The sequence below is a fragment of the Ambystoma mexicanum genome, chromosome 7p (assembly GCF_040938575.1).
Source record: "Ambystoma mexicanum isolate Mex_15411 chromosome 7p, UKY_AmexF1_1, whole genome shotgun sequence".
Lineage (NCBI taxonomy): Eukaryota > Metazoa > Chordata > Amphibia > Caudata > Ambystomatidae > Ambystoma > Ambystoma mexicanum.
Window position 1 is genome coordinate 857,017,575 of NC_090939.1, and position 16,773 is coordinate 857,034,347.

General features: G+C 44.5%; 2 protein-coding genes across 6 annotated transcripts in view; both read right to left on the bottom strand.

The window, feature by feature from the left end:
• The window catches only part of DHRSX (dehydrogenase/reductase X-linked), a 1,538,459-nt gene that overhangs the window by 1,357,050 nt on the left and 164,636 nt on the right, over nt 1-16,773 (bottom strand). Inside the window, exon 1 of one of the 5 annotated variants that reach the window (XM_069637027.1) lies at nt 12,047-12,163. The exons of 3 other annotated variants lie outside the window; for them this stretch is intronic. The gene's annotated coding sequence lies outside the window, so the exon portion shown is untranslated. Of the gene's footprint in view, nt 1-12,046; nt 12,164-16,773 lie in introns of those variants that run through there. One more of the 5 variants, XM_069637029.1, reaches the window with a different exon arrangement.
• Nucleotides 9,821-12,118, bottom strand: ZBED1 (zinc finger BED-type containing 1). Its single transcript, XM_069637024.1, has one exon. It carries the CDS (start codon nt 12,116-12,118, stop codon nt 10,031-10,033), a length of 2,088 nt encoding a protein of 695 aa, XP_069493125.1. The 3' UTR covers nt 9,821-10,030.

Below are 16,773 nucleotides of genomic sequence, written 5' to 3' on the forward strand. Positions count from 1 at the left end.
ACATTTGCAAGTTAAATCGACATAGTGAATGTCAAATCGTCCATCAGCAACATCGTGACCAGAACTAAAGCAGGTGGCAAATTGAATAAACACTTAAGTATTTGAAACTACAAATGTGAGGAAGATTTATGAACTTGTGGTAAAGCAAAGACTGATGCAGAAAAAGGTTGCACAAGCCAAAAGGAAAGCCAAGTGTGGAAAACTCGAAGCCCAAAGCAGAAGAGCCTGTGAAGGGGTAACCAAAACTAAGGGGGAAACTTGTGGTTGCGCAACCTATAATGGGTGGACCGTTCGGTCTGATAACTGCGCCTAGACCAAAGAGCTCTCCACTGTGAAGATCACAGACATCCTGAATCAAGCCAAGCAGAAGCATAGGGTTCCTGGTTGCGTGACCTGTGATATGTTGACTGTGTGGTCTGATAACTGTGCCTAGACCAGGAAGCCCCAAATGATGACCAGCAAAGGACATTGTGAGTAAACCACTGAGAACTGTGAACTAATTGATAAAGTAAGTCAGAAGGTGGAGCAAGTGAACCTGTTTTCTGATGTTGAAAATTGAGCAAATTATATTAGAATAAGTACTACATTGAAATATTGGGGAAGGGTACCCTGAGAATTGAAGGAACTCAGAAGTGTTGTCTTGAGGAAGGGAACCTCAATGCCTGGTTGAACATTGGTGATACAAACGGCTATTGTAACTGTATTGAGCTTGACATAGAAGCCCAAGGGCTTAAGCTGAGAGTAGCTGAGACTCTACATTTGAACACTATTTTTTGGTTAAGAAGAAACCCCACATCATGTTTATTTCTAGATTTGAGGGCAAGCATAGGTTTTGACACAGGCAGGCTTTTGATTCAGACTTACAGACACAGACTTACCTTAGTTTTCTTTAGGCAGGAGAAATCCCTACCTTAGTTATAGGGCAAGTTAGGGCTTACACCATCCTGACATTTTAATAAAGCTCTTTTGAAACTTGAGTTCCGTTGTCTGTGTCATCTCTCTTGATACCATGCCTGTCTCACAATGCAAAGGTATGGATTCTTCAGCTCCCACAGATCCAATCACTCTGAGAGAAGACAGAACAATAAAGAGCTGGAAGGATAATTTGAACTTGTAAATGCCCAGGATTGCATGTAGGTTTGCCTTGTGGTGCTTTGGCACCTCACAGAATATTGAAAAGAACCTAGAATTCCTCTTGAGGGAAAGGACTTCATCTTCCCACAGCCACATGTCCAGTACCTTGACTACTTCATAGAGGAGAGTTTCTAAACCCATCTGGAGGAAGAGAAGATTTGGGACAATGTTGAGGAAGTAGCCCCAACTGACCACTGAAAGAACTCACAGGTCAATAAAGATGCACTTCAAAGGCTCAGTGAAGAGCAAAATTAAACACTGACCGAGCCAAATCCTCAGGCCACTGCATGGACCTGGTGTCAGAAGTGGAGGTTGTAAGAACCCAAAAGGTGTCTCACCCACTAGTCCCTGGGGATCTGTCATTCAGGTGGCCAGGACACGACCATTGCTTTTGAATCCAGTTCCTGGGGGTGGTCCAGTGTGGGAGAATCACCTGGGTGAGGGGTCTTCGGAGAGTGGGAGACCGGATGGTGAGACGCGGTATCCGCTTCCCTGTAACACCTTTACCCCATCCTACCCGGTAAGATATTTGGGAACTCTAACCAGCCCCTCTGCTCGCCCCTTTTACAACGCAAACACTTTCTCACGGACGGCCCGCTATGAGAGAAAACAGACTAACACCTGAGCAGTATACCTGAGGTGTCCCAATACCTGACCATCACACACATCTGACTTACATTAAGCTTCCCCAAACGGATAAAAGGCGGAGCATGAGAGCACACTCTGAGCAAGGCAAAGCACACGAGGAAACAGCAGTTTCGAGACAGCAGCTGAACGAGAGAAGGGGATCACAAGGAGGGAGATTCCCATGACCTTTTTGACAAGGAACCACTAGTTTCCAGAAGCCTCAAGAATAGAAAGCGTAAAAACAGGAAACCAAGCTGAAGAATCCTGTATTGTGTGTCGGAGATACCCGGGGCCCTCCCGTATCAATAATCAAGGCTCCAAGAACAAAGCAGCATCAGTGAATCAACACAGCCGGTGAGACCGATACAAGACCGGTCTGTTTTGAAGCCAAGGTCGCAAGAAGCAAACACTGTATGACGAGCACTGGAACTAACATTGTTAAAACACATGTGATAAGAGACAAGTAAAGTTGGACTGCTAAGGAGGGATTGAATTTCAAAGCAAGATACAATACCTATGACAAGAGGGCCTGGCACAGCGTGGGTGCTCAATCGAAGGTCTCTATAAGGTATCCAGCTGAGAAGTGGCAAAAGTGAACGGTGATCAAGAAGAGAATGAGTAATTGTGAATCGAAGTGGTCCTGCGACAGGTCAAGCGAAATCCTGCACACAGTCGAAAGTCTTCTATTTTGATGAAGTAGAAAAATTTTGTTCGAGCCCGATGGAGGGAGACCAATTGAAGGTTTTGTGTTAAAGTGGGTCTGAGCCTGGCGGAAGGGGACCTGGGGTGAACAGTAAATCACCCAAGAAGTTGTATTCTTCTTATCCCTACAATCTACCCTCTTCTTAGTCCCTACTTAACTTCCTTCTTCAACACCTGCCTTTCCTCAGCTACCTTCCCCTCCGCTTTCAAGCATGCCACTATCATACCGATTCTGAAGAAACCTGCTGATCCCCTTCTTACCTCTAACTTCCGTCCAATCTCTCTTCTCCCATTCCTCTCTAAATTACTCGAACACCTTGCCTATTCCCAGCTCTCAACCTTTGTCACCAATCTTTCTCTCCTACCCCCCTCTCAATCTGGCTTCCGACCTAAACACTCTCCTAAAACGGCCCTCACCTACATCCTTAACTCCCTCCTCTCCGCTCGACACTCTAAGCAATCCTCTGTCCTTATTCTTCTTGACCTCTCTGCTGCTTTCGACCTTCTTCTCAACACTCTTTCTTCCTTTAGATTCAAAGGGTCTGTTCTTAACTGGCTCTCCTCTTACCTCTCCTCCCAATCATTCACTGTCGCCTAGGGCGGCCGTTCCTCGCCAACCCTGCCTTTGGAATACGGCGTACCCCAAGGTTCGGTTCTTAGTCCTTTCCTATTCTCACTCTACACCTCTCTCCTTGCCCCTGTTATCTCTTAATTCGGTATTTCTCACCATTTCTATGCTGATGACACCCAGCTCTTCCTTTCCTTCTCTTCCTTCTCCACCTTAATATCTCTTCCTGTTTTACTGCCATTAAAAACTGGATGTCATCCCGCTTTCTTTCCCTGAATAGTGATAAGACTGAAGTCTTATTCTTCCCCTCCAATTCTCTTCCCCCTCCCGCTCCTCCACCTCCACCTCTCCTCCACCTTTCATTCACTTTCCTCCCTCTAATCTTCCTATCTCTGTCCATGCTCGCAACTTAGGCATTCACTTTGACTCCTCCCTCACCTTTTCCCATCATATCTCCCTCACCTCACGCGCCTGTCGCTACCACCTCTTTAATATTCGCAAAGTCTGCTCCTCTCTCACTTTCCATGCTACTAAACTATTCATCTCCTCCCTTATCTTCTCTCGCCTCTTCTACTGCTCCTCCTTACTCTTTGGACTACCTACCCTCGCCCCACTCAAATTTATCTACCATTCTGCCGTCTGTACCCTCTGTCTCCTTACCTCCGGAGACTCCATTTCTACTTCCCTTTCTTCCCTTGGCTGGCTTCCCTTTCACTCCCAACTTAAATGTAATGTCCTCTGTTTAGTCTTTAAATCTCTCCATGGCCTTGCACCCCCTTATCTCTCCTCCCTCTTCTCTTTGTACACTCCTTCCCGCTCCCTTTGTTCAGCTGACCTCTTCCTTCTCACTGTCCCTCCTTCCCTGTGTGCCCCCTCCCGTTTCCGCTCCTTCCAGCTCCAAGCCCCCCTGCACTGGAACTCCTTAGCTCTCTCAATCCACTCTATATTTACCTTCTCCTCTTTCTGCACTTCCCTAAAATCTCTCCTTCTCCATCCCCCGCCATGAAACCCTCCCCACCTCTTGCTCCCCCCTTCCCTTGTCTCTTCTCTATGATCCTCTACCTCCCCGTCCCTCCACCCACCCCATTCTCGCCCTTTTACCCCTTCTGTTTTCCTCCTCCTGCCCTCCTCACCCTTCCCTCCTCCCTCACAGTTTAATTGCTATACTTACTGTTTTGTTGGTTTGATTCATAATTGTTAATTGCTTCTACTGTTATAATGTTATATGTATCCAGTTGTTAAAATGTAAAGTGTTTTGGAGTAAAGCGCTATATAAACACAATAGATACTAATACAAATATGGATATCCTAAGTAGAAAGGAACTTTAATGTTTGTTGCATTGCATCAGGCCCTCTGAAATAAGAGACTTTGAGAATGGCAAAGAGACTTGGCACAGAAAGCCCTCGTGGTGAAGTTTTGAACTGAATCCTCGTGCCAGAGAAGCCAAAGTGTGTGCTAAGCTCGAGTGTGCCGCCTTATCCCGTGCTGAAAACCTGGGGAATGGAAGCCAACAGCTTGAATATTCTGACATATCATTTCTTGAACACTTTTCTTTTGCATAACATTGTTTCCTACACCACTTGTATTTAGAAGTAAAGATTGGCAATAGGTTTATTAGTGTAGGCCCTTTGATTCTGACAGACTCGACTAGGACTGCGTTATTATTTGATGGTCGCAGCTTGCTCCCATCTTTAGATTTAGGATTAGATAGGCGTTTTTCAAACCCAACTTCAATAAACACCCTTGAACTGTGATCATGTGTGTCTGTCTGTCTTACTGTTTGATACCATGCCTTCCTTACAAGGTGGTGGGGCTCTGTAAAAATAAACTGGGACCTGTTGCTGCACTGGGAAATATGTGACTAGTCAGGTTGCATGTTGTATTAACAGTCACAAAACAGTGACCAAAAGGGCCTTGAAAAAGGCTTGGTTAAGGGCGTTGTTCACTCTAAGCTTTGGTTTCACTGTCTGATTAATGGTCTTCCTGTGAGCCAACATTCCAAGTGGCAGAGATCCACCCATCCAAATGTAAGACACTTTACATAATAGCCATTTTATGAGTTTGACAGTGCTGCACTTGTCAGAATTATGTTAGATTATTACTAGTTAGTGAATAGTTTTTGCTTTTATGAAATAATAATTAAAATATGTTTTTAAAAAAGGGTAAGACAAGAATTGGTTCCTGCATAGCTGCGTTGAATTTAGTCCTTGCATCCCGGTTTGCTGCCAGATGTCTGCCCCAATGATATGTCCTGTGCTGAAGTATTTATATGATACAACACAGGCTTCAGGATGTCGTAAGTCACTCGATGGTCTGTTTTGAACTCCGTTGGTTTGTCCACTGGACGAAACAGCTAAGAAAATCAGCAAGTTCCTTCCGCAAGTTCTGGTTTGCTGCTGCTAGAATGGTGGCGGAATTCATGTTCCAGAGGTGAATGGATGAATGGCGATACATTTTCTTTCACATTCCCTAAAACAACATATCTCTTTGACCAAAGGAGCTGAGGCCACTGCAGAAGGCGCAGCTTTGGAAAAGAGGGTTGTCACCACTCAAAATGTTAATTCAGATTGCAGGGGCAATGACAGGCTCTCTTTGTCAAATGGAAGGGGCCTATATCGAATATCAATCTTCATACTGACCACAGTGCTGAGTGAGGCTTTTGCCTTACCTTGGTAACCTGCGCTAGGCCATCCTTTCTGGAGACGAACACCTTAGCATTCCGGCCCTTGCTTGCAGGGCTGCAGATAAAAACTATGGGCTCTGTTTGAGCACTCTCAGATGAGGAAATCTCGAGGAACTCTAGTATTCCTGCCATGTGATCGAGAACCCTTTTGTGGACCTCTGGATCATCCTGAAAGGGGTCCTTCATGCCCATATCCCCCACAGAGTCCAAAGGAAATGGAAGGTCCAGTGGAATGGCCAGTTAGCAGGATTTGAAGCTTGAAGAGAGGGTGAAAGTCCTGGAAGAACAGGCAGCATTCCGGGCCTTGACGGGTGAGGCTATAAAGAGCTTCCAACCGGACCTAAAAGAGCAGATGGCAAGGCAGGTGATGAGATGTTAATAGCTATACAAGGGCTAGCCCCGAGATAGAAGCATAAGGAGTAGTGTGCTGGTGCTTATAAAAAGAACCTTTCTTATAAGCTCTTAATAGCAAGACCTCATGGACTGGCAATGCAGGAGTTCTTGAAACTTAGAAAATAAAATGTCTTGTGACGAAGGCTGAAGAAACGTCTGAAACAGCATGGGTTTAGACCAGAACGCCATGTACGCAAAAAGGGGTGTTGGCGCACAGAGAACCACAGATCTGTCTAGTGATGGGGCAACTAGAGAGGCAGCAAATAAAAAGTTGCTGGAAATTACATCAAGGTCAGCCAAGAGCACTCTACTAAAGGAGGGAAAAGATCTCTGTTCAAAATGTTGGTGGATAGAAAAGATTCCTATATTGTCTCAAGGGTGACCCTGGTCGAAGAGGCGGTATGGGACTGTGAAATAGTTGTGGAATGTGAAATGGCGACAGCAGATTCACACCCCTCCATGAGGTCATCATTTCCTACCATACTAAAGGTCCCTCAGATCTCTCACTCCGCCTCTCTACCTCTAACCTTTGATCTTACTTCCCATCATACTTCTTAACTCCTTCACTTATTATTATTGCTATCTTCTGCTTTCTTCTGCCGTTCTCTTCTTCTCTTTCCTTCCTCCTAGTCTCCCTCCTCGCCTCTTGCTATTCTCCCATTGTAATCGTTGTCTCACTCTACGCTGATAGTTACTCCTATTCTCCTACTCACTTTTGCCCTCACTATTCTGTCTCTCCCACTATTTCTAAGCCGTACTTAACCCTTGCTATCACCCTCTACTACCTACTACTGATCTACTCCTTCTTCTACTCACTAACATGCTCTACTACCTATTCCACTTCCAATATTATTCTTTACCTCACTACCACTTCTTACTCCATCTCCATCACTAGCTATTCCGCTACTCCCACTATAACTATCTCTACTCCTCTCCCCTTCCCTCTACTCCTACCTTTGCCTATCTCCACTCCCAACTATTACTATCTCCACCTATTTCCACTCCTACTAACATTCCGCTACTCCTATTCTACCTCTACTGCTCACACTTTCTGCTCTCACACTCAAACACTCCACAGACCCCCCCTCTTAATCGTAGCTTCCGCACTCCAATCACTCTCGCCACCTCTAGTCTCCTGGATGCCTCCTTCACCACCTCCTGTCCTCACCTTACTAACCCACACTGCACAATTTACATGCACCTCCTTAAATACCACATCCCTCCCAGGATTGGCCCACTCACCTTAGCGAATCGCTTACCTGTCTTGAGGGGGTGTGACCGGGCAGGCCATGGGGAGGGCTGAAAAAGGCTTGTAAGCCTCACTCTTTGACAATATCGACCACATACTGGTCACCAGGGAGGTTCTTAAAGGCCTTCCTGTGGGCCTTTATTAATATATATATACAAATCCCTGTGTGATGGTGAAGACCTTCCTAGAGGTCTCTTTAATGAATTCCCTGGTGGGCTAGTAATATGATATGATAGTTTATTTATATTGCGCCCATACACAAGTGTTTCAGGGTGCGACGAGGCAAGGGAGGGATGCAAAGGGGGAAAAAATCAGTAAAAACACAACGATCTTACTAGGCCCAGTGACAGGGGAGAGGGAGGGGGAAAGTGCAAGGGGCAGGAGAGGAGTGTAAAGTGCTGAAACAGGAGTGAGAAATAGCTACAGGTAGTGCGGTGGGCAAGTGGCAAGTGCAGAATTTAAGCGCAGAAACAAGTGTTGGATAAGTGCAGGTAAGGGGACTGTAGGGTTGCTGATACAGTCCCAAGTGCAAGGGTTGCCAAGAGGCAGGGCGGGTAAGCAGGCGGGTGGGCAGGGATCAGGGTCTGAATACAGAGGGTAACCAGGAGCCCAGTGCAGAAACAGCCAGATCAGCAGGGGAGAGGAAGAGAGAAGGGAGAAGCAAAGAGGAAGGTCTTGAGGTGCTTCCGGATCTGTAGGTGGTTCTCCACAAGTTTCAGAGAGGTAGGGAGGCTATTCCAGAGGGAGGCCCCAGCCAAAGACAGAGATCGACCACAAACTTGTTTCTTGGAGAATGACTGACCCCGAGGGAGTTGGAGGTAGAGGAGCGAAGAGCGGAGGTAGAGGAGCGGAAGAGCTTGAGGAAGAAAGGTATTTCTGGAGGGAGAGTTGAAGGTATTGCGGACCCAGCCCCCAGAAGGCCTTGTGGACAATGCAGTGGGTCTTGAATTTAATCCTTGCAGCCACTGGGAGCCAATGAAGAGATTTCAGGACAGGAGAGATACGATCCCTGTGCTTAACGCCATCGACAAGTCTCGCAGTCCTGTTTTGGATGAGTTGCAGAGGGCGGAGAGTGGAGGAAGGTAAATTTAGAAAGAGGCTGTTGCAATAGTCCTGGCTGGAGCGAACCATAGCTCTAGAGACAGTGAGCATCTGGGGGAAGAAGAGGAAAGGAAGAATACCCCTGAGGAGGAGCAGTTGGTAGTTTGACTTCTTAGAGACATCAGAGATTTGTGGAGAAAAGCAGAGCGGGGAGTCGAAGATGACCCCAAGGTTCTTAGCCTTACAGGTGGGAGCAGGAAGGGGGCCAAGGGAGGCCGGCCAGAGAGTGACAGGAAAGGAAGGTGCAGGAGTGTCGATGAGAAGGATCTTTGTCTTACTGGCGTTGAGGCAAAGGTCATTGGTGGCACACCACTCCTGGATTGCAGACAGATAGTCAGAGATAAGGGAGGGTGAGGAGGTGGCCGAGGGGAGCCTGAAAACGAGCTCAGTGTCGTCCAAACAGCACTGAAAGTTGGAACAGAGATCAGTAATGCAGTAGGTGAAGGGTGCCAGGTATTGGTTGAAGAGCCAGGGAGAGAGGTTAGACCCCTGGGGAACACCACAAGTGGAGAGTGAGATAGAGGAAAAGAAAGACTCAGTTTGTCAGAACCAAGCCAGTGCTGTAGTTGACACGGCACCCCCTGGTGCCGCGCCCATCATTTCCTTGGTCCTGTGGTGCTGTTGCTGGGCCGGGCCGGTGAGCGCAGCCCAGCCTCCTAGCTGCTGGCATCCTCCCACTGTGGTGCTGCTGCTATCCTCGTTGCAATGGGGACTGCCCTGGCCCCACTGTCAACATTTGCCAGGTAATTATACGTTGGGGGGGGCCTGACTCCACTCCTGTATCTTACTGGGGTGTTTTTGGGTAGGACTCCCTCCCTCCCTTTGACTTACCTGTCTATTCTTTTTTAGGCCAATGAAGTAAAGTAGGTGTTGTGGAGGAGTTCTGATGAACAGGATCTTCCAGCAGTACAGCAAGCGAGAGAGCCTGCAAACCAAATGTGCCTAACATCACAAGCAACAGAACCAGCCATACTCCACATCAAAGAACTCTAAACACAAGCGGTGAGTAGATCTGCTTGCAAATGCTGCAAAAGGAAAGCACATGTTTATCAAGCAAAGGCAGAGGGATTCAATGCCCAAACCAAGGGAGAGGATACAGAGAAAAAAAGCACTGCCTGTCGCAAGGCTTTCAGTACTACCAAGCAAAGAGAAAAAGATTGGTGGGTGAAGCCGAGAGCTGCATCTGATGGGACCAAAATAAATGGGGAATTTTGTGATGAATATAAAAGCTCCTAGCCAGTCTCCCTAGAACAGAACTCCCACTAGTATGGTTTCAGGTGGACTGGATGTAGGAGTATGCCTTAAAACTGGATTAATGCAGGATGCAGATATTTCTACTTGAGCCACGTAAACCACACACCCTTTTGGTTTCTTTCACTTTTAATAATTAGTTGCTCTTAAGTATACTTTGTGGTATAAACACAAATGCAGTTGAATCTAAGAACAAGGCTGCAACTTATTATTTCACTATTCAGAGACATAGGAGAATACAAGAAAAAACATTTTTGGTAGCTTTGGGCAAATAACATTTTCATTAACATTTAAAATATTTGGGGTACCAATAACATCCATTTAAATGAATCCACTGTCCCTAATGGTAAAGAAACTGCTGCTTATGTTAACTGCATCACTTAAATTAAAAATAGGTTCCTGTTGCGAACACCACTCCCCTTCGTCTTCATCTTCAGGTTCAGGTTCTGACCAGTTCCGTGTGTTTTCATACAAAAAGACCTGCTCATCTACATGAGCAGGGGCTAATCGGTTCCTCTTAGCATTCACAACATTGGCAGGTGATCCAAAAAGACGTTCAGGGAGGACTCTGGTGGCGAGAATACACCAATACTTCTGAAGTACCTTTGGTAGAACAGGAAACAATGCTAAGCGATCAGACCACCATTTAAGCGGGTCTTCATTGAGTCCAAGAACCTTCTGTGATTTGAAATTGCTTACTTCTTCCACTACCTGACCATAGCACTCCTCTTGGCCATCTGGGACCCCTGACTGGCAGAAGATTTCAGCCAGCATGTTGTTGATTGTGATGGTTGGAGGCTGTGAAGGCGAGATGAACATTCTTTTCACTGGTGGCTCTTCAGGGGGTGCAAAGATTTTTTCCTCCGATCCGAAAGAACCCTCCTTCCCCTTCTCCAAAAAGCTTTTTGCCTCTTCAACTACTCTATTTTCAACCTGAGCCCGCTCAAATGCTGAAAGGAAGGGAAGCTTTTTGTACCTTGGATCCAAGAAAGTTGCAACGTTAAGAAACATGTCTATCTCAGGTGTATGCTGATAGGTTGTAGATATCTCTTTGGCTATCACTTCCTTGGCCATACCTATTTCTTTTAAATCTGTGTCCTTAACAGTCAAGGTTGTGTTAAGCAGCATGTGGAGAAGAGGTTTCACCATGCTTATTGTCGGGTATTTGGAAGTAGACATCACCTCAGCCACTTGTTTAAATGAGAGTAGAAGGTTCACAAGGCCTTCAATTGTATTCCATTCATTGGCTTCTAACATGAGATGGTGGTTATTGCTGTCTTCCACGAGGACTGCTGCAATGGCAAACTGCTGTTCCTTCAGGCGCTGAAGCATGGCAAGCGTGCTCCACCACCAGCAAACACGATCACTTTTGAGCATGCAGGCCAGGACTCTTTGTTGCTTCTGCTTCTCGCTCAACATGTACATTGCTACTGATGACTGTTGAAAATATTCCACCAGATTTCTGCATCTGGTAAGAACAGCTTGCAGTTTAGGAAGCTGAAAAGCATGCTGTATTCCCACATTAAATGTATGTCCCAAACAAGGCATATTGAGGGGAATATCAAGAAGTGAGCAGGCCTTCACAATGTCTTTACTGGAGTCTGTTGTAGCACCAAAGACTTTCATATTGATGCTGCATTCGACAAGGGTCTCATAGAGGACACGTGTAACTAGCTCTGTGGTATTATCCTTGGGTATTTCGAATGTCTTCAAACAACGAGAGTTCACAGTGAGGCAGTGAGATGCACGACTGTCAAGGAAGTGGACTGAAAGTGTGACATACGATCTGTTCTGATTTTTACTTCTCCATGCCTCCAAACTTATTCCACACCATGAAATTGTGTGCAATTCCTTCAAAACAAGTTCTCGTACTGCACTATACTTGTCAGGGATTACCTTGGTGCAAAAGTACTTGCGGCTGGGAAGCTCATACCTGGGCTCAACTGTTTTTAAGAGAGACTTAAATGTAGGTTCATCTACAATTGAGACAGGGTGCAAGCCCTCACAGATCAAGCTGGTGACTGCAGAGGTGATCTCTTGTTGCTTTTTACTTTCATTGCAATGATTGGTCTTCATGATTAAAGTGTCTTGAAAAACCTGACGAGAGGACTCTGGTTTTAATTTCAGAAATGCAGCCGCAAAGGCTTCCCTCATTTGTTCAGTGTTACTTTTCACGAATTCACAAAACTCATCTGGGTGGTTTTTCTCAAGGTGGTAGGAAAGGTTTGATGTATTTCCAGAGTAGGCAATTTGGGACATACAAATGCGGCAGTAGATTTTTTTCCATTGCAATATGCATCCTTCGCCATTTGTATCAAACCCAAAGTACTTCCATACCTTACTCTTTGCTCTGGGATGTGAAACAAGGTTACGGTCCGCCTGTACATTTTCCAAGATTTTGTTCTCCATATCGTCTCAGCAGCCGCTCCAATTTTGATACTTCACTCATTGATGAGTATCTGCTAAGAGCAGGAAAATAAAGATAGAATGAGAAGGTACACCCGGAAAACAGATTAAAAGTAAGCAAAGTGAATGCTCACATAGGTATTCACAAAAACCCTCATGCTTGGTACCATAAATGGAAATGTAATTAGTGGCTTTACAAGCCAGATGTTGCACAGAGGCATTAGATGGTGTAGTCTAGAGGCGCATGCAACATTTTGTTTTCATTTGAAATCATTCATCTAATATTTGAAGTCATTTACATGAGGCATCCATTTTGGTAGTTTGGAATCTTTTTATGTGCACTTTGTAACAACAATGATGATATAACAAATGCCATTTTAATATATTATGATTCATTGACATTTATAGTGACCGCATTTTTCGAGAATGTAAATGCTAGATTGATATCCCAAAAATCCTGGTCTCCCTCGTTTTAAAGTTTAATAAATGTTTGATACCACTTTATAACAAGATGTAGTATCTTTCCATAAGTACATGCATAACTAAATGCAATGTAAATAAGGGCATTATGATATGAACCATTATGGTGTGCATTGAGAAACGTACACAACAATGAATGGCATACTCAATTGCATAATTAACATGTAGCAAAAGGCTAGTGCAGGATGCAAGAGTAGGTCATTAAATGAATTATTAAAGGCATACTATTATTGATGAGATTTTTATATGAGTCTGAATTTGAAATTAGTAACTAAATAAATAGAACTCTACTTATTATATTACTAAATTGTCCAATTTTAGCATAGGACACTAGCCTAGGATATATTCCAAATCGAATCAGGCCAGTGTGAAGAGATTGTAACTTGTCCAGAAGGCCAATGATTTCAAGTTGAGGGAAGGGTATATTACTTTGAAAAGCATTTTAAGTTGACCATTAACACGCACAGTGCAGACTACAAAGGGCAGGGGGTGTGAAGGCACCATGAAGTAGACTCAGACAACTGAATAAAGTGTGTGCTATAAACCTTTATTAAAGAAAAAGAGGGCTGGAAAAAAGGTCTAACTTTCCCTATGCTAAGGTGGGATTTCCATACCTAACTGAAACTAATAATAGTCTGTGTCAGGAAGTCCAAAGCAAATGTCTGTCTGTGTCGAAAATCTATACTTGCCCTCACATCTAATTGTATACAATGTGTAAAGATGCCAGCATCAAAATGAGAAGTGTTCAAATACAAGTTCAGAGTTTCTTCCAGGTCTTGGTTGGAAAACTTTCAAGTCTCTCAACGTTCTAAAACAACACAATTCTCTGGGAAACTTCCTGGCTCTTCTGGTTTGGTTGCCTTCCACCAATTTCACCAATATCACAGAGTTTAGTTCCTTAAATTTCAGATCATACAAGTTTTCCTTTAAATTCAATCACAAGCTCATGTGTGAGTTAAGTGGCTTTTGTCCTACAAATTTCCTTTGGTGGGTGTATTCAATCTAGGCGCAGTTGTGAGACCACACAGTCCACCCGTTAAAGGTCACACAACTGAGATACCTTACTTGCTTCTTCTTCACAGTCACACTGCCACTGTTTCAGCTTCACAGTGGTATTGACTTAGTCTCATTTCACAGCCTCTTGATGCTTTACTACTTGTTTTGCCACCATTTACCTGTTGTCCTTTCAAACTCTTCTCAGGGCTTTTGCCCCTGCTTATTCTTTCAAGTTACACAGTTCCTTATATCCCTATGGGGCTTTCCAATGCTTGTTCTCTCAGGTTATACAGTTTCTTTTTTTCAGGATATTGCACCAAACTGCTTTCAATCCAATTGGTATTTAACCACACTTGCTTTATTTCAGATTGGTATTCAAATAGGCTTCAATCTATTCAAATCAGTCACACTGAATGAATCAACAAATTCCCAGTTTACTCTCCTGCTGGGAACTTGTATCCTGTTCACGGGTGCATTCCCAAGTTCAAATGCTACAATTTACCTAACACTCTCTTGGTCTTGTCGTTTTCATCTCTTTTACAGTTCGGTATTAAAAAACAACAACTTTTCTTCGGTATTCTCAGCAGCTTTGGGTTATTGTGCTTATTTAGTTCAAGCTTGACCGGAATACGTATCTCCTAAACGGTCCCTCACTCACTCGCAAGCGACCCGACTTTCAGCAACCACGCAGTCCACACCTCAGCATCCCGGATTGATTCAGGCTTCTCTGACTCACCGGGTACGCGGTCCCCAGGTGCAGTTCTCCATGGCGGAAGGGTCGCTTTGGCTATCGCTGCTTCCCGCTTGGCGCCCCTCTCCTCCAGGATCTCTGCCACCTCGGTTGTATAGATTTGGAGTCTCTCTGACTCCCGGAGGTATGCAGACCAGCTCTGCTACCAGAGACCTTCCGAATGCTCCCGCCACAATCCACTTCAGCTGCAATGACTCTACAGCTCATAGGCGCTTCGGGCATCCGCCTCCCTAGCTTCACCTTCAGCCTTTCCTGCAAGTGTTCCAAAGACGATCTTATTGGCCCCACCTGAGCAGGCCATTTATACCACCCCATTGGCCTCAGGTGCAGGCAATGTTCATTCCCTACATAACAGTCTAGATATTCGGCATCCCTCTTCCCAGTAACAGAGTGGTGTATGTGTGAGTATGAGTCCATAAAGAGAGGATCTATGGCTCTGGGGTATCTCTTCCTCGCCCAATACCTGATTGGTGTACATTGGGAGATGGTTTACAGGAAAAATAGGGAAGGGACTGGTAATAGCCTACAAAGGCCTGGAGGATATCTGATTCCTTTTCAAAGGGAAATGGGGAATACCAAGTCTCACCCAAGGGTGCTTCATGTCCACTCCCCAAGGCTCCTCACCCCAGGTGGATCCTCCCTCACATATTCACCCCCAAGGTCAGGATCTGGTAGAGACAGCCATTCCCTGGCCACCTGGGAGGACAATATATTGGGGAAAGAAGTGAAGATGCCCTCAGATTCCTCACAGGGGTGAGGGGTGCCACGTCGCTAGAGAAAGAGTACTCAGCTTTCTTTGAAAGAAGAGGATACCTTTTCTACCACCCTTTCAAGATTGTTTTAATGGAAACAATACAAATTAAAAGGGACAAAGGACACCAATGCAATGTCCCAGCATGTTCTCCCATATTTCATAAAATAACTAAGTCTTAGAACGGTTGTACAGTATTTTTAAGCACTCCAGAATTTAGCCAAACCAAGGCATATGGCCATTAAGTAATTTGATGAAGATCAGACAACTTTACCAAAGTGAAAATGGCAGGATTTTAATCTATCTCACCTGTTCCAAAGATGGATAGGGTGGATGGAAGAAAATATATGGTGGATGAATAGATCAATGGGTGGATAGTATTAATGAGTGTATAGGGTGAATAGAGTACCTGATGTATACATGTAAACATGTGATCGATGTATGTATTGGTGGGGTAGCTGGACAGATATGGTGAATGGGGGTTGGATAACTAGCATGGAGAGAAGAGTGGCTGGAGAGATTGAAAGGGTGTATACATAAAGTGATAGAATGCATGATATCAGGTGCATTCAAAAAGAATGATTGCGGGAACTATCAGAAGGATACAGCCTTTTCAAGGATAAAGAGCCTCATTACAAGTTTGTTGGTAATTTAGGGTAAATCCGCCAAATTATTGCCACTTGGTCCAGAGGATTTACTGAGGAATTACAAGTGGTGATAGGGCAGTGTAAGTCCCCATTTTTTGAGTCCATACAAATTCATGGGGACTTCGGCGGAATTGCCGCTGGTGGTAATTCTGCAGATTTTTGGTGGTAAAGTGTCAATCACCTTCAGCGTTTTGCATACTTGCAGTATGGTGGTGCGGTGGTAATACAGAGGTAATGGAATAACTGCAGCTTTTGCGCGTTTTTACCCGCACCAATGCACTTTTCATGATGCCAAAAGTGTTCAAGAAGATAAGAATGGTATGACGAATGCAGGTGCCGGACTCCATCCTAAGGTCTGGAGGTCAAAATACAACCCAGGAAAGTCGCCTTCTGGGACCTAAGTGCGAGAGCAAAGTGCTATCCAGTGGCAGTCGCAGAGTCTCCCACGCCTAGTCCATGGCCTATCCCCAATCACAAGGACTGAGTATGGTGAAGTGCCCTTTCTACCACAGAGATCTCTGGTCAATTTTATATACATTTAGGGAAAGGTGTTCTAGTACACCAGATGGGTGAAATATTTGGAAGAATTGTGCTATTGATGATAGAACCATGAAACCTGGGGCACATACTACATTGTGGAAAAGTTTCATTTTGGCGAGGAGGCCATCACAGATTTTCTCCCTAACAGTAATGCTGGGCATTCAATATGGTGGCCTCGGAAAATTGTTAATCTGCTCTTTCATATGTTATTTGATGCCATTACTTCCATATTATATGTGATTTTCCGTGAACTTATATTATAAATATGTGTGCAAAACATCCAATAGTCATAAAAATGCATAGACAAAACAAGGGTGCGAAAAAAAGAGTAATATTATTATAATTTATTTGTTCACAGATATAGAAATTTGTATGGAAATTTATGAAGAACAAGAATTTAAATGTATGGAGAAAGTGCATAGGTTTATGAATCTGTTGAAGCCTGATACTTCCAGACAAATCATAGAAAGAGAGTGGAACAAGTGTTTCATCT